The 23,776-nt window shown below is 55.6% G+C and overlaps 9 protein-coding genes across 9 annotated transcripts; 4 read left to right on the top strand and 5 right to left on the bottom strand.

Annotated features, from left to right (window-relative positions):
• Nucleotides 1-53: 53 nt before the first annotated feature.
• Nucleotides 54-1,962, top strand: B0H18DRAFT_1115487 (uncharacterized protein; the record flags this gene model as incomplete). Its single annotated transcript, XM_048033273.1, has 8 exons — nt 54-88; nt 140-152; nt 204-481; nt 529-1,102; nt 1,164-1,320; nt 1,373-1,647; nt 1,713-1,860; nt 1,919-1,962. 8 exons carry the CDS (start codon nt 54-56, stop codon nt 1,960-1,962), a joined length of 1,524 nt encoding a protein of 507 aa, XP_047897931.1.
• Nucleotides 1,963-2,389: 427 nt separating this feature from the next.
• Nucleotides 2,390-4,474, bottom strand: B0H18DRAFT_1115486 (agmatinase; the record flags this gene model as incomplete). The annotated part of the gene is made up of 16 exons (XM_048033272.1): nt 2,390-2,469; nt 2,534-2,548; nt 2,607-2,679; nt 2,737-2,764; nt 2,826-2,834; nt 2,893-2,935; nt 2,990-3,146; nt 3,198-3,275; nt 3,334-3,360; nt 3,425-3,447; nt 3,507-3,532; nt 3,592-3,656; nt 3,714-3,856; nt 3,911-4,032; nt 4,097-4,133; nt 4,189-4,474. The coding sequence occupies 16 exons, from the start codon at nt 4,472-4,474 to the stop codon at nt 2,390-2,392; spliced, it is 1,212 nt and encodes a 403-aa protein (XP_047897930.1).
• Nucleotides 4,475-5,254: 780 nt separating this feature from the next.
• On the top strand, nt 5,255-8,705 carry B0H18DRAFT_1115485 (uncharacterized protein; the record flags this gene model as incomplete). Its single annotated transcript, XM_048033271.1, has 4 exons — nt 5,255-5,322; nt 5,950-6,593; nt 6,647-8,222; nt 8,273-8,705. 4 exons carry the CDS (start codon nt 5,255-5,257, stop codon nt 8,703-8,705), a joined length of 2,721 nt encoding a protein of 906 aa, XP_047897929.1.
• Nucleotides 8,706-9,683: 978 nt separating this feature from the next.
• B0H18DRAFT_647140 (glutamine-dependent NAD synthetase with GAT domain-containing protein) lies at nt 9,684-13,520 on the top strand. Its single transcript, XM_048038945.1, has 21 exons — nt 9,684-10,079; nt 10,130-10,132; nt 10,186-10,216; nt 10,270-10,355; nt 10,414-10,445; nt 10,500-10,584; nt 10,637-10,832; nt 10,881-10,969; nt 11,023-11,140; nt 11,205-11,560; nt 11,621-11,772; nt 11,829-12,006; nt 12,066-12,201; nt 12,258-12,364; nt 12,417-12,454; nt 12,501-12,594; nt 12,650-12,716; nt 12,777-12,905; nt 12,963-13,046; nt 13,104-13,128; nt 13,179-13,520. Exons 1-21 carry the CDS (start codon nt 10,054-10,056, stop codon nt 13,292-13,294), a joined length of 2,148 nt encoding a protein of 715 aa, XP_047897928.1. The 5' UTR covers nt 9,684-10,053; the 3' UTR covers nt 13,295-13,520.
• Nucleotides 13,420-15,822, bottom strand: B0H18DRAFT_870667 (exocyst complex component sec6; the record flags this gene model as incomplete). The annotated part of the gene is made up of 4 exons (XM_048040112.1): nt 13,420-13,490; nt 13,543-15,037; nt 15,087-15,479; nt 15,532-15,822. 4 exons carry the CDS (start codon nt 15,820-15,822, stop codon nt 13,420-13,422), a joined length of 2,250 nt encoding a protein of 749 aa, XP_047897927.1.
• Nucleotides 15,823-16,130: 308 nt separating this feature from the next.
• On the bottom strand, nt 16,131-17,215 carry B0H18DRAFT_983985 (60S ribosomal protein L33-A-like protein). The gene is made up of 5 exons (XM_048044651.1): nt 17,100-17,215; nt 16,759-16,882; nt 16,639-16,703; nt 16,487-16,580; nt 16,131-16,430 (listed from the first exon to the last, which is right to left on the bottom strand). The coding sequence occupies exons 1-5, from the start codon at nt 17,111-17,113 to the stop codon at nt 16,407-16,409; spliced, it is 321 nt and encodes a 106-aa protein (XP_047897926.1). The 5' UTR covers nt 17,114-17,215; the 3' UTR covers nt 16,131-16,406.
• Nucleotides 17,216-17,622: 407 nt separating this feature from the next.
• B0H18DRAFT_952016 (uncharacterized protein) lies at nt 17,623-19,129 on the top strand (the record flags this gene model as incomplete). The annotated part of the gene is made up of 4 exons (XM_048042066.1): nt 17,623-18,636; nt 18,690-18,781; nt 18,837-19,083; nt 19,118-19,129. The coding sequence occupies 4 exons, from the start codon at nt 17,623-17,625 to the stop codon at nt 19,127-19,129; spliced, it is 1,365 nt and encodes a 454-aa protein (XP_047897925.1).
• A 131-nt stretch (nt 19,130-19,260) lies between these two features.
• B0H18DRAFT_647112 (uncharacterized protein) lies at nt 19,261-21,021 on the bottom strand. Its single transcript, XM_048038944.1, has 3 exons — nt 19,942-21,021; nt 19,689-19,879; nt 19,261-19,638 (listed from the first exon to the last, which is right to left on the bottom strand). The coding sequence occupies exons 1-3, from the start codon at nt 20,679-20,681 to the stop codon at nt 19,382-19,384; spliced, it is 1,188 nt and encodes a 395-aa protein (XP_047897924.1). The 5' UTR covers nt 20,682-21,021; the 3' UTR covers nt 19,261-19,381.
• A 61-nt stretch (nt 21,022-21,082) lies between these two features.
• B0H18DRAFT_647088 (uncharacterized protein) lies at nt 21,083-22,536 on the bottom strand. The gene is made up of 6 exons (XM_048038943.1): nt 22,269-22,536; nt 22,105-22,208; nt 21,957-22,049; nt 21,674-21,889; nt 21,545-21,610; nt 21,083-21,481 (listed from the first exon to the last, which is right to left on the bottom strand). The coding sequence occupies exons 1-6, from the start codon at nt 22,282-22,284 to the stop codon at nt 21,146-21,148; spliced, it is 831 nt and encodes a 276-aa protein (XP_047897923.1). The 5' UTR covers nt 22,285-22,536; the 3' UTR covers nt 21,083-21,145.
• Between the last annotated feature and the right edge of the window lie 1,240 nt (nt 22,537-23,776).

Here is a 23,776-nt window from a genome sequence, read left to right as displayed (position 1 = left end):
ACGTCGCTGTGGGGATGGTAAGCAATTCTCGTAGGTTCAGTCGATCTCACTCAATGGCTTCCAATGTCAGAGCGTGCTTTAGATGCAGGTGAGCATTGCGTCCATTTTATACAGCCGCCGTTTCATAATGCGTGTGTAGGCACAAGAAAATCGTACGCGACCGCTGTTCCCTCAACACCTATTTCTGCTCAGATGACTTTCAGAAATGTGACATTGCTCGCCCGACTTGCCAGAACTGCCTGAAGGCCAATACTCCGGGAGACTGCATCTACGGCGAAGATGCAGAATATCCGAACATCCGTCTGCTCGAGGAAAAAATAGGCCTTCTTCAGGGACGCATTGCCTTCCTCGAGAGTACACCTGACTCCCAGCCGATCATGCTACACCATCCTTATCCTGCGACTGGCTCGGGCTCGAATGCGACAGAACAGGTGGATGATAGCGGTCGTCGCACTCTTCCGCCTGCCACTGTGCAGGAGCTGTGAGTGACTTTCCGCGATGTATTTTGGACTTGCTAACAGCTGGTAGAATACGGTCCTTCTCCATCGGTGCTACCGGTGTTGGATTATTTCTGTACATGCCCCGTCTTCTGGAGCGCATCGCACTCCCATTGGCCACCCAGACGAAGCACGGACGAGCACTAATGAACGCCATCCGTCTCCTAGGTGCCTACCTCTCCGCCGACGCAAGCCTGCAAAGCCTCCAGCCCCTGCTCCTGTCCTACACTCTGAAGGACCTCTCCGCAGCCCTCGTCGAGCTGGACCCCCCAGCGATCCTGGACGTGCTGCAGACGGAAATCTTCCTCGCGCACTACTTCTTCTCGAGCAACCGCACGGTCGAGGGCGTGTATCACATGGACGCGGCGTCCGCGATCGTGCTCGCACACCGTCTGCACAAGGTCCGCAGCACGCACTACCCGCGGACGCTCCCGAGCAGGGACGACATCGAGGAGTGCGAGCGGATCAACGCGTTCTGGAGCACGTTCATCCTGGACAGGTGTTGGTCACCCATCCTGAGCCGTGCGCCCATCCTGACGGACGCGGAAGTCAGGGGGACGGAGATCGATACGCCTTGGCCGCTGAGCATCGAGGCGTACGAGAATGTCAGCGCACGGGTAGCTTCGTAAGATTCCTTGTATGCTAACGCACTGCTCTATCCTCCAGCACCCGCTCCCAGCCGAATGGCGCGGCTTCCAGACCGTGCAGAGGTTCCTATTCGATGCTCACTTCTCTAACATCGAACAGTCCCCCCTCGCTCTGCACGCCAAGGCAGCAACGCTGTACAGCCAGGCCCGCCGCATCGCCGACCAGTTCAACACCTGTGAGGAGCCCCTCCGAGTCCTCCCTGTTTAATCTCACTGACTCGCTCGCAGACATTACCCCTCTGGGATGGGCAGAGCTCGACAGGCGCATCGGACAGTTCATACAGAGCCTGCCCTCGCTCGAGAGCGTCCAGCCCGGGGACCGCCACCTCCAGAGCACCCTGCTCGTCGTGTACACACTCGCGTGTGGCGCAGTCATCGCGCTGCAGGAGCCCCTCTTGCACCACAGCGTCGGCACCACGAAAGCCGTCTCCGCCGCCTTCGATGCTGTCAACGTGCTGAACCGCGTCGATGTTCGCGGGGTGTGCGTAGACCCGATGGTTGGCGTGCGTCCTCCTCAGAGTTCGTTGGTCGTTGGTGTGCGCTGACGAGCGGTCGTGTGTTGGCGTAGGCCGTACTGGTTGCTGTGGCTAATGTTGTGGTGCGTACGCTGAGGCTCCGCAGGCAGAGCGCTTCCGGGGAAGCCAACGGCATACGGATGGCCTTGGCTCGTATACGCTTTGCGCTGGGAGTGTGGGGCGAACGCAGTGCCTATATCAGTGCGTGTGCCACTGCCGAGTCGCCCCTGAACGTGGTCTGACAACGCGAACATCGCAGAAGATCAGGAGTGTCGTGTTGCTGCCATGCTGGAAGGAGTGTAATCAGTGCCTCTGTTGCGCTCACGATCGTTGGTGGCCCTGGCGCATTACTGTTTACGTCGCGTCGTCCGTATTAATATTCTCATACCTTACAGAATTCTGGCAACTTCAACAGTGTCACGGTGTATTTTCTCCTTCGTCTCTTCGGTCGACGATGGTCGCTTTTCTCTTCCTTGATAAGTAGTGTCTCCCTAATCCCAAACTCGCATAATCACTCCTCTTATACTACCGCTACCTGTATTACTCGGCTATAGGAGGTCAAGCTCCAATCGCGACATCCCATTAACTCCATCGCAAGGTAACATATTGCGACCGACTCTATAAAGCTCTATGTAGCACACGACTCTACAAATATCTCTCATATAACACCGCTGAGATTGCAAGGCATCACCAACCACCCAAACAAGGACAAGGGATAGCGGAATCAGTGTCAGGCGACTAAGGGCGTCTTCGCCATGAGAGCGAGAATGTCCCAGCCTATGTTTCCTGCGGCGATTTGTGTAATCTCGGCTTGTGTGTGATGTTTGTCAGTGTCATATATATAAAGAAATAGGTGCGGTGAGAACCTCCCTACCTTGGGTATCATAGCCTACAACGAGAAAAGACTGTTCAACTAGCTAACCTTGCAATCTGCGCTGCAAACCCACCTGGCGCGACTTCGACGATGTCGGCACCGACGATCTTCAGTCCGTCTAGGCCCTGTAGGATCTTTCTAATCTCCTGCGGTTCACAGTCAGTTTCAGCATGAAAAGTGTGGAAGTCCTGGTCGTCGCTCACTCGTGTTGTGAATCCTCCTATCTCAGGTCTACATGAAGGCGTTGTCTAGGCTGAGCACAAGACGGGATAAATTCATAATCATGGCTTACGTTCCGGTCCTAATGACATCGTTAGCAAGTTCCGCTCTGACAGAGACGAACAAAGCACACGACTCACGCAGGCGCCATGCCAAGGTCTATGACGTCTATGTCAAAAGAGACTACAGCAAACGTCAGCACACTGCTTCCTGATGGTAAGTTACCTGAAGGCATACTGTATACTGGGTTATCGCCGACAGCGTCTCTAATTTTCTTCACGATGCCTTTATATCCGATGTCTTCGATCTCGTCGACCTGGATTATGACGAATCCGGCCTCGTAGTCATCTTCGTAGTCTTGCCAGCTGTCGAGCGCACCGTGTATTCCAACGTGCTGAGGGACAGATTCGCATTGCGGCGAGCATCTACGAGTGAAACTACTCACGATGTTGGAGTGGTTAGCAGCAAGGAGGCCTTCTTCATGTGCGTGCCAGAAGTAGTTGTCATGCGTGACAGGGATTTCCTGTCAGAGTCTTAGCGAACACGAAGCATACGTGATAACAAATCCCACAGATACTGACTTCATCTGGCAGCCAAGGACCATCCGGCTGCAAGGCGTCGTGCAGAGTCTTAAGCTTCCGCAGTACGAATTGGAAAATGAACAAGACGCACTGCTCGGCTCGGCTTCCAAGTATCTAAAGCGGGCGGGACTCGATCAGTCACATACACCAGTGTTTAGTGAAACGCCGCAAACCTATGTGACTATCGAAGTGGACTACGCTACGATAACCTCAGTTCTCAATCACGCATGACCATCAGGGTAACGGAGCAGGCATTACCTGACAGGGCCGTATACCTTCCCAATCCCACGCAGCATTGATAGTGTGATTGTATGATCTCCACCCTGACGAGGTAATCAGCTTTGAGAAAGCGTAAGCCACCAAACCGTGTACACGCGCACCAAAGTCAATATTCGAGGGTGAAACGCGCCGTCTTTTGCGATGCTCGTGCCGTCATAGGATCGGAGGCTCTTTCGAGACAGCAACGCAGACGAGGCTGCCTCCAACTGCCGCAGCGCAACTTTGTTGTCAATGTATACCATGGCTGCAGTATATCCATGAATGATATGGCTACAAGCTCGTTGATCAATCTACGCACGGACATCCCCACAGTCTACGACGTCCAAGTAGTCGCTCACACGAGTCTTCATAGGGACGTTGATCCTAGAGATTCCCAGGCGTCTGGAGCCTTGACGTATGCCATTGGTTCCGAACCGAGCCCTATCATACTTTATGAGCATAGACAAATCCCGAAATGACAATGAACCCGAGGGCGAATACGAACCCTGAACGATATGTGGTGGCTGTATCGAACGGGGCACCTATTCGGCATTCAACGAAGCAGAACCTTGATACACGACTCTGTAGTAATCATACCTAAAACAGCGACGTCGTAGGGAACGTCCACATCTGCGCCAAAACACCTCAGCGGCGTTGCGCCGGCGAAGGTTGTGAGGCCGTTCCAGTCTTGCTGCGCCCACGCCTTCGGAGAAGCCACAGAGGTGAATGACCCTAAGATGGACGCGTACGTGCTATTATCGGCTGGAACATTCGCACTAGTGCTATTGAATGTGACTTGCTCTGCCAGCGTGAGAGCAGCTAATAGCCCTGCGGCAAGAGTTATCTGCAGATACCATGGGATCAGACAGAGGGGGGAGTGCATCGGTAGCTTCTGCTGTGATAGACGAGGGAATTGAACACACCCATCCGTGTTCTTTTATAGTTCTCGAGGTGCCCGGTTGTTTATGTTTCCAGCTGGTTTCAGCGTTCGGAATCCGAGAGTGGACTAGCTGAGGCGCGCAGCAAACGGCCCGATGTGCTCTTGAGCTGTGACTCGACGGCCCAGACCCAGGATGAGGGGATCCGTAATCTGCTTTGATTCCGTCAAAGCGCACTATGGTCGATAGTGGTCTGCAGGCTTGCTCCCTAGCTGGGCGGCAAACACACAGTCCTTTGGGTAATCAGCGATCCAAGGTGCATACGCTTGACCGACTGCAGCGCTTCCTAGTTAGCCACTAGACCTTGAATTCGCCTAGCAAGCACGTCCACTAGGTTTACCGCTCAAATGGGTAAGCACAGTGAGGACATTGCCTCGACATGACTGTTCCATGGAAGTGCCATATTCGGCATGAGGCCTGATAATTTGATAGAGCCTCGGACGGTTATGTGGAGCATTGGTAAGGCGCTTTCGATATGATACTTGGATCCGACATACGAGGACGTTGCCCACGGAACTTCATGCAAAGAGGCATTTACAAGTAACGCCCAGAGGCACTGGCAACAGTGGGCTGATCCGATTCAGATACTTTGAAGTGACGAGTCAAGCCCCCATGACCATGCAGACGCGCACCCGCTGTGACATGAGCCAAGGACGCGAAAATCCAGGTCTCCTGGGCATTGTGTCATAGGAGCATGGCATCCTTGTGGACTGACTATGGCAACCATGCTCGCTGCCCGACGACCTCCTGACCAGACGAAGCAACGCATGAACGCATGGATGGAGCAGTCGTGGTACGCACTTTCAGACATGTGAAGGGCTGGCTGCACTGGCAACGTACAGAATGGGGCTCTCTGCACGGCGGCCAACAATCAAACTTTACCAAAGACAGATGACGAAGACTGAAAATACTCGATTACGCTGGCCTGTGGCCGAGCGGCGAAAGGGCTGAGAGCCGGCTGCATATCGGCAGCGTGCATCCGGTATCGTCTTGGACGTGCGACAGAAAGACTTGGCCTAGCGATAATACGAGTCGAGGAAATGGTGTCTGCGGTCGACGTCGACCTGCGAGTCGTGTACGAAGCGTCGGTGCAGAGAAAGGCGGGTGGCTGAAGATGCGACGGATCTGGAGGAGATTCATTTTCCGCGCGGCCCCGAAAGGCTTGTGAATGGCGGCGCCGGAAAACTTGAAAAGGAAGATGGTTCGGCAGCGAGCGCCCACGCCACCGGCTTCCCCAGCAGCCCGCCGGGCTTGATGAAGCTAGCTTGCTCGCGGCCTCTAACCGTAGCCGCACACTGCTGTAGTCTTGTCTCTCCATCCTCCTCGTCCGGCCGACGTCTGGGGCCTCGCTTCCCCCTCCATAGACAAAGCGGGCTGCAGTGCAGACATTTGAGGTATGCGCAGCCTTCACTGCTGTCAGCTCGGCTCTCATACTACCCTCCAACCAGTCGGCGATGCAACCGTCCGAGCTCGAGATCAGACGGGAAGTAGAGGCCCTCCGGGATATTAGGAGGCGGTCGACTGCAGGCGGACCTGGCTCGCTCATCCTGGACCCGGATTTGCCCAGCGCTACAACCCAGCCCTCGCCGACCACCCCATACTGGTCGCCCGACGAGCTCACCACTACCACCAACAGCGATAGCACTGAAGAAGAGTCTACAGATGGCAATGGTGATCCCTTCCATCTCTTCTGGGTACCTGCTCGCCTTCATCCAGAAATTGCGCCGGCCGAGTTCAGACAATTCCTGAAAGAACATGCCCGCAGTCCCTCAGACGAACCATCCGGCCTCTCGCGCTCGGTGTCTGGTGGTTCTACAGATCTCGGGCGGAAGCGATCTATGCTGAGCCGGCAGTACAAACCGTCTGCGAATGATGGCGTTGAGGAAGAGCAAGTCGTGCCCATTCGGAGGAATCGGTCGAGTATCTACAGCACCGGGCCTCAGCTCACGATTAGCGATCTGCAGAAGCTGGAGGAGCTGGCGGAGGAGGCCTCGCAAAGCGATGACCCCACCAAGTTGAGGAGTGTGTTGCGGAGGAGTCTCAGTCTGAACGTGGCACCCTCAGGTATACTTCCTGTGCATATCCTAAGTGCTGCGTTGATGCGAGTACGTCTTTAGTCATCGACCAGATGGACGACTTGAACGACCCAGGAGATGAAGCCGATTCACCAATCATTGTGCCGCGCTTGGGCGAGGGATTGCGTCGTGCAGCACGCACAAAAATCCGCAAGCCGGGTATGCAAGGCGAGGGTGCGCATCGCTTCACTGCTACTCGCAGCCGACGAAAGTCCGTGAGCCGCTCAGCGACGGTGGGTTCGCCTCGGACATCGAGTGAGATGTCCGTAAGCGATCACGGCCACGCGGAGGCCAGCAGGAAGCCTCGCGCAGAGGACGACGCGCCTCCTGTGCCGCAAGTCCCACCTCTTCCACGGCCCGAATCATACAGCGAAGAAGCTCTGATCTATGACGCATACGTCACCGAGGAACCAGACGAGGTCGATGGCCCTCATAGGGAAACGACTCCTGAACCCTCCGTCGAATCTTCGCTCTCTGGCCCATCCTCTACTACGACACACACCGAGTCGCATGAACTTGCCGTGGAATCTGGGCCGATCCTGCATCATCCTAAACCACAGCGAGCTGTCACGCCAGCAGTCACTGAGCCTCCCGTGGAAACACACACACCCTCCCCTCCGCCCACGACTGCGCCCGCTAACTCGCCTTCTAACGTGCTGCAGCCACGTCCCTCTTTACAAGAAGCACCCCTCTATCACCCACCCTCTCCGAGCCCCTCCGAACAGCGACGGGAGAAAGATAAGAAGGGTGGCTTGTTCAAGTGGGGAAGTGACAAGAGCAGCAAGAAGCAGACCAAGGAGAAGGAGCAGCGCGAGCGCGAGAAGGAGAAGGAGAAGGAGAAAGAGAAAGAGAAGGATACTGGCTTTTTCGGATCGCTGTTCGGAGGCAAGAAGAAGCAGGAGGATGCGCAGCCGTCGACGGCCAATCAATCTGGACGCGAGACCGCTGCTGCCCTGTTGGGGGCGTCCAAGTCGTCCAAGAACTACGTCCCGTCTCCTTCGCCGCAGCTTGCTGGCATGTACGCGCGATACCCGATCCATGTTGAGCGAGCGATCTACCGGCTCAGTCACATCAAGCTTGCTAACCCCCGCCGTCCGCTCTACGAGCAGGTCCTGATCAGTAACCTGATGTTCTGGTACCTGGGCGTGATCAACAAGACCCAGAACCCGCAGAACGCTGCTGCGAATGGCTCAGCGCAACCACAGACGCCAGGACAGGCTCAGCCGGAGCCAGACAAGGAGCAGCAGGAACAAGAGCAGAGGGAGCGGGAGGAGCGGGAGGGGGCGGAGAAAGAACGGATGGAGAGGGAGCAGGAGCAGAGAGAGAAGCAGCGGCGGGGGAGCCTCACGAAACCCGGAGCGGCGAACGCACCTCAGCCAAGCGTCCGGCGAGCTGAGATGCCAGTGCGCGGGCCCCAATATGAGATGCAACACCGCGCTATGGAGCACGAGTATGGCCACGGGTACTCAAACAACATGTCCGGGGCCTCCGGATACGGCTACGGCTCTGGCGGCGGGGCCTCGTATCAATCGCAACCTGCACTACGATCGTCGTCAGCGCCTCCTCAACCATACACGGTCGGCCTCGCGCAACCACAACCTCAAGCTGCCAACGGTGGGTTATACAGTATGGGTAATGTGTCGATGCAACCTCAGCAGTATGCTCCAGTGGTTGCGGGCGGATCGCTGCCCCCGGGGGCCATGCCTCCAGTAGCAGTCGAGCAAACATGGCTAGCAAATCAAGCGACCACGAGCATGCTCAACTCGAGGGGCATACATCTCCATCACCCCCGCGCTCCGCTTCCCCGCCGTCTCCGCCCAACCAGTCAGTCGCTCCGCGCCGGACACGGTCTCCGCCGCCTAACCGCTACACACCCGCGCAGGAGAAGCAGCCATCGTACAGCGCGCCGGGCGCCCGGCTCCCCAGTCGGTCATTGTCTGCCTCTGCTGCGCCGCCCGTCGTGTCTACGATGAACCATTTCAACAACAGTGCCAAGCTAAAGAAGGGTATCAGTGCGCATGCGGTGGTGCAGAGCCGGCGGCGCCCCTCAGAGGACGAGGACGTGCCGCTCGCGCTATGGCAACAAACGCGAAGAAAGTAGCCACCATCTCGACATCGAACGCTTCCTATGTTCTCGTTCGCTCGTCTGTACTTGAAGTCCCTTGCTCGTCGCCGGTCCGTCGCTTCCTCACTTCATCATCTAGATATCCCTGCAATTTATATTGTCTTGGGCTGTTTTATACTATCACCGGGTCTCACGAGTGTTCGCGCTCGCATCTGTAACGGACACCTTGCCTCGCACACTTGTAGCTTCCGTGGCGGGCGTTGTTTGGCTGGGCGACGCATCCCTGAGGACTCTCCGGTGCTACAACTGACTCTGCCTACCGTAGTATTATGCCTTCATAGCAATCTGTCTGTATTTGCATCGAGCGGACTTTTGGCCCTAGCTAGTAATATGAAACACATTGGAGAACTCAGTACACCCCCACCACATCTATCATCATGCTAACTTTCGTCGAGATATGGTCTCTGATCGCAGTCTTCCGTTTCCTTTGGCTCACGGTCGTGCACTGGTCGTGCAGGACCTGGGCGACTCCCCCAGATGTTCGGCCTCGGGGACCCTCGAAATCAGCCTCAAAGATCCTATTTTTCGGCTCTCCGGGATCCAATGTAGGACAAGGGTAGTCACTGGTCACGTCATGTGATTTAATGTCACGGAGTATTGTCACATTCTTTTGACTCAAATTTCGGGGCTTTCTGGCCATATTTTTGTCTCATAACATTCTAGCTATAGTTGTGCTGCCCTATACCACATAATTTACACATGTAGAATGAGGCTGCTGTCTGGTTTGTGAGCGTGAAGTGAGACTCAGATTTGATCACCAATACACCTACCAAATATGGCAACCGTGACAGTGTCAGTCTTGAGCTGCCCCGACACCTCTGCAGAGCAATGTTTTGTGCGATGCGCAAGCAATATATATATATATAACGATGACCTTGGTACCCACCTGTTCACCCAGCCTCTGACCAATTGAACATGGTCATACCAACCACCCCTCAGAGATCCAATCGAGGACGAGGGTAGGGGCGCTTACGGCAGTTCGGCAGCCTCCGGGATCCAATGTAGGCCGGGGATTTGGCCAAAATTTGGCCCTCAGGGATCCTATCCGGGGCCGAACATCTGGGGGAGTCGCCCAGGTCCTGGTCGTGCATCCTTGTCTTGTGACCGACCTGCGCTCGATCAGCACGTGAAGCTGGTCGAATTGAGCCAGATTCCGATCCGAGGATGAGCCCTGGCGGTCCGGCTGGGAAAGTTGTACCAACTATTGGCCGTTTGATCAGCTTGGTCTGCCAGTGGATCGTAGAATCGACTCTACCTGATCGTTGTTAGAGCGAGTAGGCGGTTCAGAGAGTGACCCTACTATTGTCTCGCCAGAGTCGTCAACATGGGACATCTCATAACGGTCGCAACGTGAGTCTCCCAGGAGTTTCTATGGGCGGCCGCAGCTCACAAGATATCAGTTGGTGCGCTCATCGCGTTGTGGGATGGCATTTGGCCAGTAATTATCTGTCTGCAGCTCACTCAATCAGTGGTCACTGGACTTTGGGGTATGCTCGGGCTTGGGCCTGTCTGGTTTGCGTTCTCATCAATCTCGGACTAGGGAAACCTGGAGCGTATCCTCGCCAGCATCCGGATAGCCAAGGAGAGAGGAGCAACTCTGCGCGTCGGTCCTGAGCTCGAGATCACGTACGTCTTCTCTCGGGCACGTAGCGTTCTGAGGGTGTACTAATCCACACCATATCAGAGGTTACGGATGCCAGGATCACTTCCTAGAGGGTACTTCGATCAGAGACGTACACATGGTATAATATCTCACCATTGGTATCATAGGTGACACAGCTCTGCACTCATGGGAAGTTCTGGCCAAGATCCTCGAGTCCGACGAAGCCAAGGGCATCTTGTGTGACATTGGAATGTAGGCGGCCTCCCCAAGGGCGAAGCTCGAGCATACTGATTCACTTCGCTAGGCCTATTACGCACAAGAATGTCATCTATAACTGCAGGGTCATCATATACGACGGGAAGATCCTCCTCATCCGACCTAAGATGTGGATGGCGAATGACGGCAACTACCGCGAGCTGCGGTGGTTCACGCCGTGGATGAAGCACAGGTCTACCGAAGAGCATTACCTACCAAGAATCATACAGAAACTCACTGGCCAGGTATGCCTGTCTTTGGTTTCTCTTGAGCGGTGTTTAACATTCTGCTAGATCAAAGTGCCCTTCGGCGATGCCGTCGTCAGCACCAAAGACACCTGTATCGGCGTTGAGCTGTGCGAAGAGCTCTTCACGCCCGCAAGGTAGCGTCTCCTTGAAGGCTCCCTGTCCCGTTTTCTGAGCGATGATACCACAGTCCTCACATTCTTATGGGCCTCGACGGCGTGGAGATCTTCACGAATTCGAGCGGTAGCCACCATGAGCTTCGCAAGCTGTACAGGCGTGTGGATCTGATTAGAGAGGCCACCTCCAAGGTACCCCTCCGTGGCTTGTTTAATGGTCTCATACTTACTCATCAACTGACACGAACCCGCGCAGGTCGGAGGGATCTACCTCTACGCCAACCAGCAGGGGTGCGACGGCGACCGGCTCTACTACGACGGCTGCGCGATCATCGCTGTTAATGGGCACGTCATCGCGCAGGGCTCGCAGTTCTCCCTCCAGGACGTCGAGGTCGTGACCGCGACGATCGACATCGAGGACGTGCGCGCGCACCGGGCGGCCAGTAGCCGGAGCATGCAGGCTGCGGCTGCGGAGCGTTATCAGCGCATCGAAGTCGATTGGGCGTTGTCTGGAGGCAAGTTCGGCATCAGCGAAGAGGGCGAGCCTGGCGATCTGGCTATGACCGACCGGAGGTTTGAAGTGAGGTTTCACAAACCGGAAGAGGAGATAGCGTATGTGTATCTGATTGTGAGGATTTGTTAATCCGTGGCATGCTCATGCCGATGTGCTAGGCTGGGCCCGGCGTGTTGGCTATGGGACTACCTGAGGCGTTCTAGGACACAGGGATACTTCGTCCCTCTTAGCGGTGGTATCGACAGTTGTGCGACTGCGGTCATCGTCTATTCAATGTGTCGCCTCGTTGCCGACGCCGCCAAGAACGGAGGTTCGCATCTATACACAACTGAATCGCGTGCTTCATTTCATACTATGCTCCGACAGACCAGCAAGTCATCACGGATGCTCGTCGTATTGCAGGAGAGCCCGAGGACTCTTCGTACGTCCCTACTGACGCGCGCGAGTACTGCAATCGGATCTTCCACACGTGCTACATGGGCACGGAGAACTCCAGTATCGACACTAGGCGGAGGGCGAAGGAGCTGTCAGAAGCTATCGGCAGGCAAGTAGTGCACAGTATCCACTCCCGTCGCTTCCATGGCTCACGAGATCCTGACGTAGCTACCACACGGATCTGAACATGGACACGCTCGTTACTGCTGTGCGCAGCCTGTTCTCGTTCGTCACTGGAGTCAAGCCGCAGTTCCGCGCACATGGCGGGTCGCCCGCGGAGAACCTTGCACTGCAGAACATCCAGGTATGTCTGTCTCTCCAGTCGTGAGGTGGAAGAGATATCTCACGATGCCATTGCAGGCACGCCTGCGTATGGTGCTCGCGTACTTGTTCGCCCAACTTCTGCCCTGGGTGCGAGGGCGGACAGGAGGGCTCCTCGTCCTTGGTAGCGCTAACGTCGACGAGAGGTAAGTCCAAGCTGTTGTCAATTGATGCGCGCTCACCACTTGCGCCCCGTAGCTTGAGAGGTTACCTGACCAAGTACGACTGCTCTTCTGGTACGTGATCTGCGTTGGTAGCCTACGTGTTCTGACGTCCCTGCAGCGGATGTCAACCCAATCGGTGCAATCAGTAAGACCGATTTGAAGCGGTTTATCGCTTGGGCGAAGGACGCGTTCGGACTTCCCATCTTGGAACAGTACGCAGCATCACTGGTCCACGTATACTCTTGCTCACCTGCCGTGCCCGACTAGGTTCTTGACTGCCGTCCCCACGGCAGAGCTCGAGCCTATCACCGAGAACTACGTGCAGGCCGATGAGGCGAGTACAACCTTATCAGTGCAGGACTTCCGTTGACGCTCGCCGTTGTGTAACGCGTAGGCTGACATGGGCATGACTTACGACGAGCTGTCTGTCTTCGGTCGCCTGCGTAAGGTCGAGAAGTGTGGGCCGTACAGCATGTTCACAAAGCTTGTCCATGAATGGGGATCCTTCCTGTCTCCGACGCAAGTCAGTATTGCTGTTTCTTGTACTCTGTCTGTCACTCACAAGTACTGCCTGAACTAGATCGCGGACAAGGTCAAGCTATTCTTCTTCGAGTATGCGAGGAACCGCCACAAGATGACGACCCTGACACCGTCCTACCACGCTGTGAGTCATGCGATCAATACGCCTGCCTTTTACGAATGCTGAATTCCTTGCATGCAGGAGCAATACAGCCCCGACGACAACAGTGAGTTCCTAATAGATGTATCTCACCTGTATCTGACTCGCCGCGTCCAGGGTTCGATCTGCGACCGTTCCTGTACCCCTCCCGCTTCCCCTGGCAATTCAAGAAGATCGATGATGTCGCGGCCGGGTTGCCAGACAGATCTCAGTCCAAAGCTAAGACAGAGTAAGAGATGTATTGGCGCATTGATCAGTCGAGAAGCAATAAAGATAGAGGTATGTATGAGACACAAGAGATGTATGTAAAGGTATCTGTGTAGAGAAATGCTACTATACAATCCTTCCGTGACGTGAATTAGCTCCTGTTGAGCAGACGTGAGAGTGCTCCCTGCACCGTGACCTTCTTCATGATCGTTGGTTCTGCCGCTGTACAAGAGGTTCAGCGTGCTATCACATCTGCCCACTTGGAGAAACTTACGATCTGTCAGGTTCTCTTCCTGCACTTTCCGCTTGATACTCTCCATGACTTCGCTGACCCCCGAGCGATCCAGGTCTCCTCTGGCCTTGAGCAGGTTCTCGACGAACGCGATGTTCGGCCCGTAGATCTTCGCGAACGAATAGTACGACAGGAACACGAGGCTCTGCGACGCTTCGAGTATCGAAAGCACCATATCGAGGACTTGCATTCGAGGCTCGAGCTCATCGAGCTTCTTGTACTGGCCGAATAGCTTGTAGGCGTCGTCGATGTCGTTCCGTATCCGCCCCAGCGCCTGCGGGAACTTCATCTTCGGTGCGTTGGCAAGAGCATTGAGATACGCGACCAAGAATGTGTCGATGAGATCCTCGACGAGAAGCTCGACGAGGGTCTGGTTGAGGTAGGAGTTGTAATCGGACATGTAGTCGCGGATGGTCTCGATGATCTGTGCCGTGATCCCGTCGTACCACGACGGTTGGAAGAGCAGCTTGAGCGCAGGCTTGAGATCGTTGAGGACGAGATCGATGAGCGTCTGCTGGCACTTCTTCGCGACGTCGAGGAAGCCGTCGATGGCGTCGTTCAGATGGTCGTGGATCGGTACGCGGTACTTCTCCGAGACGAGGGGCTCGATGCGGGCGGACAGGTTCTCCGTGGAGTCAGCGGACTTGAGCTGGTCATTCGCGAGGGCGATGCAGTACTCGACGAGACCGCCCGGAACCTCCTCTGGCTTTTCCGCAAACTTCTTGAACTCGGTACCGACGAGTTGGATCCATCGCGTCTGCACTCCCCGCATCACGCGGTTGATCTCTTCGACAGTGCGAGCGAGAATCATGCCCTGCCCGCTCTCCATCGCAAGGTCCACCTGCTGGTTCACCATCTGGAAGAGGATGACCACCCCCTGCAAGCCGTACAGCCCGTCACTGTTTATCTCTGGAGGCTCCTCCCGCTGGGTGAACGATGCGATCTCCGTCTTCATCAAGTTCTCCGTCCATTCCTCGAGCTTCTTGATAATGAGCTTCAGGTAGTCCTCGATGAGGTCCTGTTCCTTCCCATCTAGAAGCGGAGGGACGAGAAGCTCAGACGGAATCTCCAGCTCCTTCATCTTCTTCTTATAATCCTTTATCGTGGAGTTCAGGGCAAGAAGAACGCTGGCATCGGGCTCGGATGCTACGATCTTCTTGAGCATCGCATTCAACGCCTTGTGGTACTCCTTGACGTAGTGGTTGTAGATCTCCCAGGATTGAGGGAAACACGGGACGACGTCGGTCTCGATGTGGATTAGATCCTGGTACAACCAGTCAAGGTTGTCCAAGAAAGCAGCAGGATTGCTCCCGTTGCTCGCAAACGCTTCGTCGAACGTCGCCTGGATGGACTCGCCTATGCATTTTCTGATCTTCGACGTGTAGTGCTTGATCACTCGGGCGTCCGCCTGCATTGACCTGAACTTCGCCGCTGCGTCCATCTTCGCGGCTTTCTTGACGAGTTTGATGGCTATGGCCTGATACGGGGTTAGTACAAGGAGAGGAGGTCATTGTAGTTGGATTCACCTTCTGGTCCTCAAGCCCCTCAACCTCTGCGATCTTCACTAGCTTCACCAACGTCTCCGCGTTGCCCTCCATACAGATCATGAGGATGTTCCGCGCCAGCGCGAGAATGTACTGTTCGAACCCTTCAATGAGGCCGTCGAGACGTTCGAATTGTCGCTTCAGCGTATTTCGGACGTCCGCACTGCTTTTCTTCGCCAAATGCATCGTCTCGTTGCGGAAGGCCTCCAGCCTTCGAATCTGGTAGTGGGCGCGGAGCAGATTGGGTGCGGGGCCAAGGATGTCCTGGCTGTCCGCCGTAAGCATGTCTTCCAGCATGTCCAGATGCATGTTCATGTCGACGAGGTTGTTCACCATCTCCTCCACCCGCTCGAAATTGCGATGCACGATGGACACCTACCCCGCGTCGTTAGCGGACTCCGCTGCGTGCATTCGATCTCGCACTCACTCTGCTGATCTGGTCAAACGTAGCGACCTGATTCTGGGGGTCGCTGCACAGTCTGTCCACCGTTTCCAGCTCATCCTTGACGGTCTGTACGTTATTCCGCGTACCGAAGACCTTCCGCAGGCCGTCCCGGGTAGCGTCCAACTGCTCCTTCACACCGCTCTTCAGCCTGGCGTCGATGGACGCCTTCTCCTTCTCGAGCTTCTTTCGGAATGCGGTAATTTTGGCGAGGTCATCTGGGAACTGCAGGTATTCGCCAACAGCCTGCGCGGCAGAAATGGTAGGGGCAGACATGGGCGCGGCCGCGCGCAGCCACCTGAGAATCAGCCGGTGAAGTTGTGATCAAGTTGTTATCGTTGGAGGCTGCTCGAAGAAGGCTTCGGCGATAGTTCTACAGCGTTCGTGGAGAGCAGTCAAACCAACGCGGCGTCGACAGGTGTTCATAAAGTACTGGGTCGTCTGGAGACAATAGACGGCATGGTCGCGACAAGGCGTTATTGTAGTCCCTTTAACGTTGCGGCGAGCGTCATCACACTGATTGTCTGCATTGCGGTTACCGTCCATGATAGCATGTTCACCATGTCCGCAGTCGTATGAATATAGTGCATGGCCATAGTTGTGGTGCATGGAGCATGCAGATGCTATGTCGTGTACCACTCAACGCAGTCAATCGGCAATATTATAGCCAAATGAGCTCTGGTACACCGCTGCCTCTCTTATTCGCTCCAGGGTAGAGAATGCGTTCGATCATCCCAACAAATGCAGAGCCAGCCCTTGGCAAAGAAGATAGAGGGGCATGCGGATCATGGAGCATGTCATATTGCAGTATGTCGACATACATAATGGGATGGCAGAAATGCGAGGAGAGCGATACAGAATCAAATCGTAGACGGGTAGAGCATCTGGGAGATATGTGAGCCCAACCAAGCGAGGGCGAATGTAGTCGTCTGATGCTTACCACACGCACGCTAGCCCCGAAAGCGTGAGGCGGGATGTTCGACCTGAACTTCGCTTTTACGACGCCCGAGTTGCCGTGGGGGCGAGTGACACGGCTACGTGGACCAAGTAAGCGTGAAAGAACGCATATGCAGCAAGATTCTCTTTACGCACCCCCAGATTACCCGCACCTTTGAGCCCTGGATCTCCCGCTTTGCCCGGTAAACGTACGCGACGCGCTATGTAGCCACGTCATCATAAGCAAGGGAAGCACCGCAGGCAATTACGACGTACCTTGCCGAGGTAGAACTGCGCGTCCTCCTTGGTGGCGACACCCTCGATCTGGACGAGGGAGGTGTTCGGGCGAGTGTTGCGCTTGGCGCGCTTGTGGCCGAGAATGCGTCCCTTCGAGTACAATCTAAAGGACCAGAGTAAGGGCCGAGGAGAGACAAGCCAGGCAAGAGGCAGCAGCAGCGGGTATAGTCATAGGTCGTCGCAGAAGAGTGCGTCTGGGGCACGGCGGTGTCATCCAATCCACCGACCATCCATCCACCGATTCTACACCTCATCTCCCAGCCAAACTCTTCAACTCACTCAAGACGACCCGCTACACTCTGTCTCTGATCAGCACGCACCTTGTAGAGCCCATTTTTGTCGTATTCCCGCCCGGTGTCGAGTGTCTTGAGGATGGCTACTGAAGTTTGCGATAGCGCCGGGTCGTACTGGTGGGAATCTCAGCGGCCAAATGAGGAAGGTAAGGGTAAATATGACCGTGGGAATTTCTGTTTGTTACCGCGTCAAAAGACATGTCAGACTGAATTCATTCTTCTCTTCTCAACCACTGATGCAGTAAAGAGCTGCACTCGGTCGTCGTCTTACCCTCGGCGAAAACGAGTAACGGAGCGGTGGGAGAGCAAAGTTCCCCTCGGGTCGCCGTCTGTCTACAGTCTGCTTCTCGCTTCTCGAATCCCCTGTATTCGTCGAAGATCGTCTACTCGAGGGCAATATACCATTGGAGAGCTGAGCGTGGATCCGAGTCTGCTGCGTGAATCACCTATCCCGGTACGAGTCAATTTATAGGAGTCAGTACGACGAACCCAATCTTGCGCCCGTATATATGAAAGCTAAGTTGAGGTGTTCTTCAAGTTCTCTACCCTCATGGCTGCCCGGCTGCCCTCAGTGTGGAAGCGCTTTTCGTCCACCATCACTCCCCGTGCAGCCCCGCCAAAGGCGCACCACCATGCGCCCATACCTGACAGTGCGTTTCCTGCAGGCTACGCGGTGACCGGTCTGCACTGCGGCATCAAGAAGACCGGTGCGCCGGACCTCGCGGTCATCCTGTCGACCTCTCCTCGCCCGACGTCCGCGGCAGCGTGCTTCACCCGCAATGCGTTCAAGGCAGCCCCAGTCGTCGTCTCTGAGGAGGTGCTTAATGCTAACGATGGTCGTGCCCGGGCGATCGTGGTCAACAGCGGCTGCGCCAACGCCGTCACTGGCAAGAAGGGCATGGAGGACGCTTGGTCGATGGTCCGCGCCACGGACGCGCTGCTCGAGTCACCGCCCAAGGAGAAGAGCGAGACCCTCGTCATGTCCACCGGAGTCATTGGCGTGAACCTCCCTATCTCGAAAATCCTCACAGGTATCCAGTCGCAGTCAAAGGAGGGCAAGACCCTCGGGTCGACGTTCGACGCCTGGGAGCGCGCCGCGAAGGCGTTCATGACCACGGACACCTTCCCGAAGCTGCGCGCGCACACGTTCACCGTGAACGGCAAGGAGTACCGGATCGCGGGCATGGACAAGGGCGCGGGCATGATCCACCCCGACATGGGCCCCCCACGGTCCTCCGGCCAGCTGCACGCGACGCTTCTAGGCTGCATCTTGACTGATGCCGCTGTCTCGTCTCGTAGCCTGCAGTCCGCCCTCACGTACGCTGTAGACCGCAGCTTCAACTCCATCAGTGTCGATGGGGACATGTCTACGAACGACACCATCGTGGTCCTCGCCAACGGTGCCGCTACTGGTGGCTCAGACACGCAGGAGATCGACGAGCAGCGCGACCCTACGGCGTATACGACGTTCAGAGATGCGCTGACAACCTTCGCTGCCGAGCTCGCTCAATTGGTCGTCAGGGACGGTGAAGGTGCTACTAAGTTCGTAACAGTATCCGTACAGGTATGTGCTATTCAACAAGGCGCCTGATGAACACCGTGCTGATTGACTGCCAGGGCGCAGCTACATATGAGGATGCTCACCGAATAGCATCGCGCATCTCCACGTCTGCTCTGGTGAAGACTGCTCTTTATGGCGAGGACGCTAAGTACGTAGCCACGCAAAATGCCATGTTAAAGCACTTGCTGATACTCACTACCTAGCTGGGGACGTATCCTGGCCGCTGCGGGAGCCGTACCTCTCTCCAAGCCTTTGGATCCAGCCCGTGTCAACGTCTCGTTCATCCCTACGGATGGCTCACCCGCCCTCCCGCTTCTCATCAACGGCGAACCCGAGACCGTGGACGAAGTGCGCGCAAAACAAATCCTCAGCGTCGAGGACCTCGCGATTCAAGTCGAGCTCGGGCTCGGCTCGCAGAGTGCAAAATACTGGACGTGCGACTTCAGCTATGTAAGTGTCGTTCTGCATTCTATCATGTACGTAGTGCGTGCGCTGACGATGGGGTGATATGATGCAGGACTACGTCAAGATTAATGGTGACTATAGGAGTTAGATATATGCTCGCCCGACCGACTGCACGAACCCAAAGGAGTGTCTGAAACCACATATAGCACGAAAGTACGGTAGATAAGTACAGTATAGGAAACGCGAACCATCCTGGTATATGTCCCTTTCATGAGCCTGGCGTCAAGATAGCCTGTGAATGGATTCGCGAACCCGCGGGTAGCAGGTGTTCACTTCGGGTTGGTCATTTCCAGACTAGCTTGCCGTTCTCGTCCACGTAGGCTGTCATGCCTCCGCTCACATTCTTGCTGCTCGGCTTGCTATACTGCTCTGCAATCTTCGCGCGCTCGAGCTCACGTTTGTGCTGCGCCAGCCGTGCTTGTCGCTCCGCCTCCGCATCTGCCTTTGCAGCCTTCTGATTTTCGCGCTTCGCCGCGTTTTGTCGCTGCTTCTTCGTCACCGCTTCTGGCGTGGTAGGCGCGGTAGCAGGTTTGTGTGTTTCTACATTGCAATTGAGGGTGACGTGTGGACAGAAAGCCTGAACGACGTACTGGAGCGACCTCGGCTTTTCACAACTCCCCAACCACTGTCGTCCTCTCCATCCGCATCATCAGCTGTCCCGCGCGAGTCATCCACGTCCTCGTAGTCAGCCCACGAGAACCCAGCAGCGGGCTTGTCGTTGGGGCCAGGCTGAATACGCATAACCCGAGCGACGGATGGGTAGTCGGGTGTCTCCAACATGCTATAGAAGTAACAAAACACGTCATGAGTCAATATAAAGGCAGATGGACGCGTTGAACGTACTCATCCACCCCTGTTTTCCGTGGCTTCGGCAACATCCTCTCCGCAAGTGTGCGTCGATTGTCCGATGTCGAGGCCTTGGAACCGCCTGCATCTTCCTCGTCCGAAGCGGGAGCGACAGGAGACGAGTTGCCGGTGACTGACGTCGTGGTGACACCAGCATCGCTTGTCCCTGCATCTAACGGAGCAGTCTCCTGCGGGTCCTTCGGCCGCTTGGGCTCAACGCGAGTCCACGAGCCATCCGTATCGACCGGCGGCGCCACAGAGGCAGGCTTTGGCGTCGACGCCTTCCTTGCCCTCGCAGTGGGCCTCGTGGGGGCCGCGGCGGACGATTCAGGTGCGGTCGCAGAGGAGTCGGACATCGCGTCGACCGGACGCGACGCCCCCGCGCCAGACGCGCCCGTTTTCTTGCCTTTCTTCTTCTTCGACTTGGCTGCCTTCGGCGCAGAGTCGGGCGTTGCCTCTGTATCGTGAGGCGCGGAGGATACATCGAAGCCGCCAGGCACTACCGGCGGGAATTGCATGACGGTAGGGTTCGCGGCGGGCTTCTCTGCTGGCGGAACAAGCTCTGCCCCCGCTTTCTTCTTCTTGTTCTTCTTGTTCACGGCAGCGGACGCAGGCACAGGTGCCGGGTCAGGGTGTACCTCGGAGCTGGATGGCTTGTAGCTGTACACGACAGCAGCTCCGGCTACTGCAAGCGTGGCAACAAGGACTTCAGCGACATGGCTCTGAGCAGATCCCATGTTGACGAATACGAATGAATGGAGAGCACAGCAAGGGTGACGGTGTGAGCAACGAGCAACTGCGTGTCAGGTACTAGTGCCGGTGAACGGATGGACAGTTAATGGCTAGTCTGCTCAACAGCAGTAGGCGGATACACAGAACAAGCGACTGACGAGGAGGCAGGGAGGAGAGAGCGGACACGGACACGGCAGAGCGGACGGCGAGTGTGAGTGAGTGAGAATGGGCGGGACTGCCGTTGGCTGTTGCTCCCGGCTCTGCCGCAATCCCAATTGTCCCGTCACGTGCAGCGACAATACGTGTGGGTCCCCGTAGCGTTTGTGTCGCTATGTGCTCGACAATATGTGAGTACTTCCTGTTCGGAACTTCCACCGCGGTATGCATGGATTTGGAATCAAACCATGATCCTCCGGTTCCACTTCATATTCGTACAAACGTACTGATACACATATGCTGTTCTATTCACTTACTCCAATTCCCCCAGTCCGACTCGAACGACGCGCGATTGAAACGGGGTGAGACACATGTCGTCGCGTAACAGTTTGTCTTTCTCCCAATCAGGCATACCAGCCAGAGCGACGAGGCATTTCTTGTTAACAAGACCTGCGCTGATGAACCTCTGCGTAAGATCTTCTAGGGTTGGGTTGAGCGATCGTAAGAATTGGCGGACGGTCTCCTCGCGAAGCTTAAAAGGCGATGTTTTGGGCGGAGGAGGGGGCGCGTTGACTTGAACACCAGATGGTGCTGGAACTGCTGCGGGACTGGCACTAGGAGCTGGCCCCACACGCGCACGGGGGCGCGACTGGCGTTATGGTATGAGCCACTGCATGCCCGCTCTCAACTTCGAGTTACAGTCTTTACTCACCTGCGACAGTGCAATTGACGCGGATGGTGCAGTCGATGTAGCTGATGCACTTGAAGAAATTGTGACCTATCGAGTTGTTCGTCGTCCCATGAGGGATAAGAAGAAACGTGTGCCCAAGTCCTGGCCTACCTGAGACTGTGTGGAAGTGTCGCGCAAGCGGCGAGGTGCATCATTTGCATTGCCATCTCCTCCAACGCCCGCGACCGCCCGATTGGAACGCACACTGTTGGTACTAGTAGCCTTCCGCGTGTGAAGCCACTTCGTCCTCGAAAGGTGTCGCCTCACGTATGCCTCCACTGGCCAGGAGTCCTGAAACTTCGTTACAAACGGGTGGCTTTGTACAACCTTAATGGAGCCTATTGAGCGTTGTCGTGCTATCGACGGCCTCACAACTCATTGCCAAGTAACTGACCTTGCGGAAAAACTTTTGCCACCGCTCCGGGTCTTGACTGTCAAGATTGCGACTTGTGTCGAGGAATTGTTCCGCGAGAGAGCGCATACTATTCTGTGTGGCGACAGAATGACTCGCCTGAGGCAGGCGTTCACCACATGAGACGTACCGAAAATTTCCTGTATATAGGGTCCCTCCGGGAGATACCCATGGCCGGGCAAATAGACCTCGGCATAGACGAAGGTTTCGCCCAGTACTTCCTGTTCCCAAGTTCTGTGCACGAGGAACATTTACACGTCGATGGTTGACCGCTGCCGGACAGGGAATACCCACCTGGCGCCGCCGACATAGCGGGGGTACACTTCTGAGTTTCGTCGCTTCGGGGGGAAGGGGGACAAAGGAACTCGGATCCGCTGGTTCTTTATGTCAGCATTATATATCCAATCTGATTGGTACCGGGACCGGGGGTTGAATCGTTGAGCTGAGTTGGAGACCTACTGCGAGGCAGACATTGTGTCGGACATCGAGCCTTCAATAACCTGCGTTCACACGTGAGCCCGAGATAGCAGGTGCGGATTGACGGGCATTTCAACACCACCGTATGAATTCAAGTCCGCGATAGCGGAGAACGCCTCGAGGCTCTCCACTGGCCACGAGTTGGGACGCATGGCGAATCATGTCCGAATCGCTACGGCTTCGTGTCAATGCCTATCCTGGACTGGTGTACGCCAACTGTTTCGTACCTTGCCATGCCGGTAAGCCGGCTCCGACGTACCTTGAAAACAACCCAATAAATGAGTAGCCCTCGCACACAAAAACCTGGCTGTGACTTACTGAACTTCACGGTGATAACACAACTTGGGATTGCATCATGCGTTGTCACTCCGCGTTGAAATGCAATGATAGATAGACGTCAGACACGGACACGTCTTCTCAAAGCAACGTGTTTTTCTCCCCAAGTGAGCATAGCGGCGAGAGTGACGATACCCGCAATACTTATGACTGAAAAGTTCTAGATGAGAGCTTCCCGATTCTGACTGACTGACTCAGCGGGGGAATGTGCGCGATCTCGGTCACTGGTCTCGGCCGCTGTGACGCCTCCTACTGGCTTCGGTTTTCGAGACTGGTTGAGCCACGATATGGTGTGATAACAACGTAGTTGAGTGCATCGAGAATGCCTTCTTCGACAAGAATGTCACGGTAGCGATCCAGGACGATCACGTGCAGAGATTACTCAGGCCGTAGTCTGTCTCAGTCGAGGTCAGTGCTTCGAGGATCGACACAAGATAGCAGAGAATCTTGAACACGAACATGAGCTTGAATCAAGAACAACCGTAGCACGGTAGCAAACAATCCAGAGGTGTCATGTCTGTCATGGTATAAGTAGCAACGATTGCATACCAACTCAACTTTAGCGCGAGCTGGCAGGCAACGGACGAGTAGAGCTGGAACCGTGACAGGCGGCATCTCTGCTCGATGATCCTCGGCGGTGTGTGTTCTGGGTTTTGCGGTATGGGCACTGGAATCTGTCTACGGAGCTCCAATCAGCCCGACTTCAAGCTTCACACATGGGTTGAAGATAGCACGACTAACGAGGTGAGGATCGAGACAGCCTGGCTACCTTTGTCATTCCTGGGCGGCACGATTGAGATTCGCAAAGAATACACAACGATCTTCACTGCCCACGCACGGGGTACTGGGATGTATTACGTCGGGCTACCGTTGTGGTATCGTCTCAGCACATCTTGTGGGTGCCCGACTACCTGAAGAAGATGTTATTAAAAAGCGACGCCTATACAACGTCAGGAAGCCAAAACACGTACCCGGCCCGACTCACGTAC

The sequence above is a fragment of the Fomitopsis serialis genome (assembly GCF_022376445.1).
Source record: "Fomitopsis serialis strain Sig1Antser10 chromosome Unknown B0H18scaffold_8, whole genome shotgun sequence".
Classification (NCBI taxonomy): domain Eukaryota; kingdom Fungi; phylum Basidiomycota; class Agaricomycetes; order Polyporales; family Fomitopsidaceae; genus Fomitopsis; species Fomitopsis serialis.
Note: the sequence above shows the minus strand (reverse complement) of the source record. Positions and strands in the feature narration are given on the sequence as shown.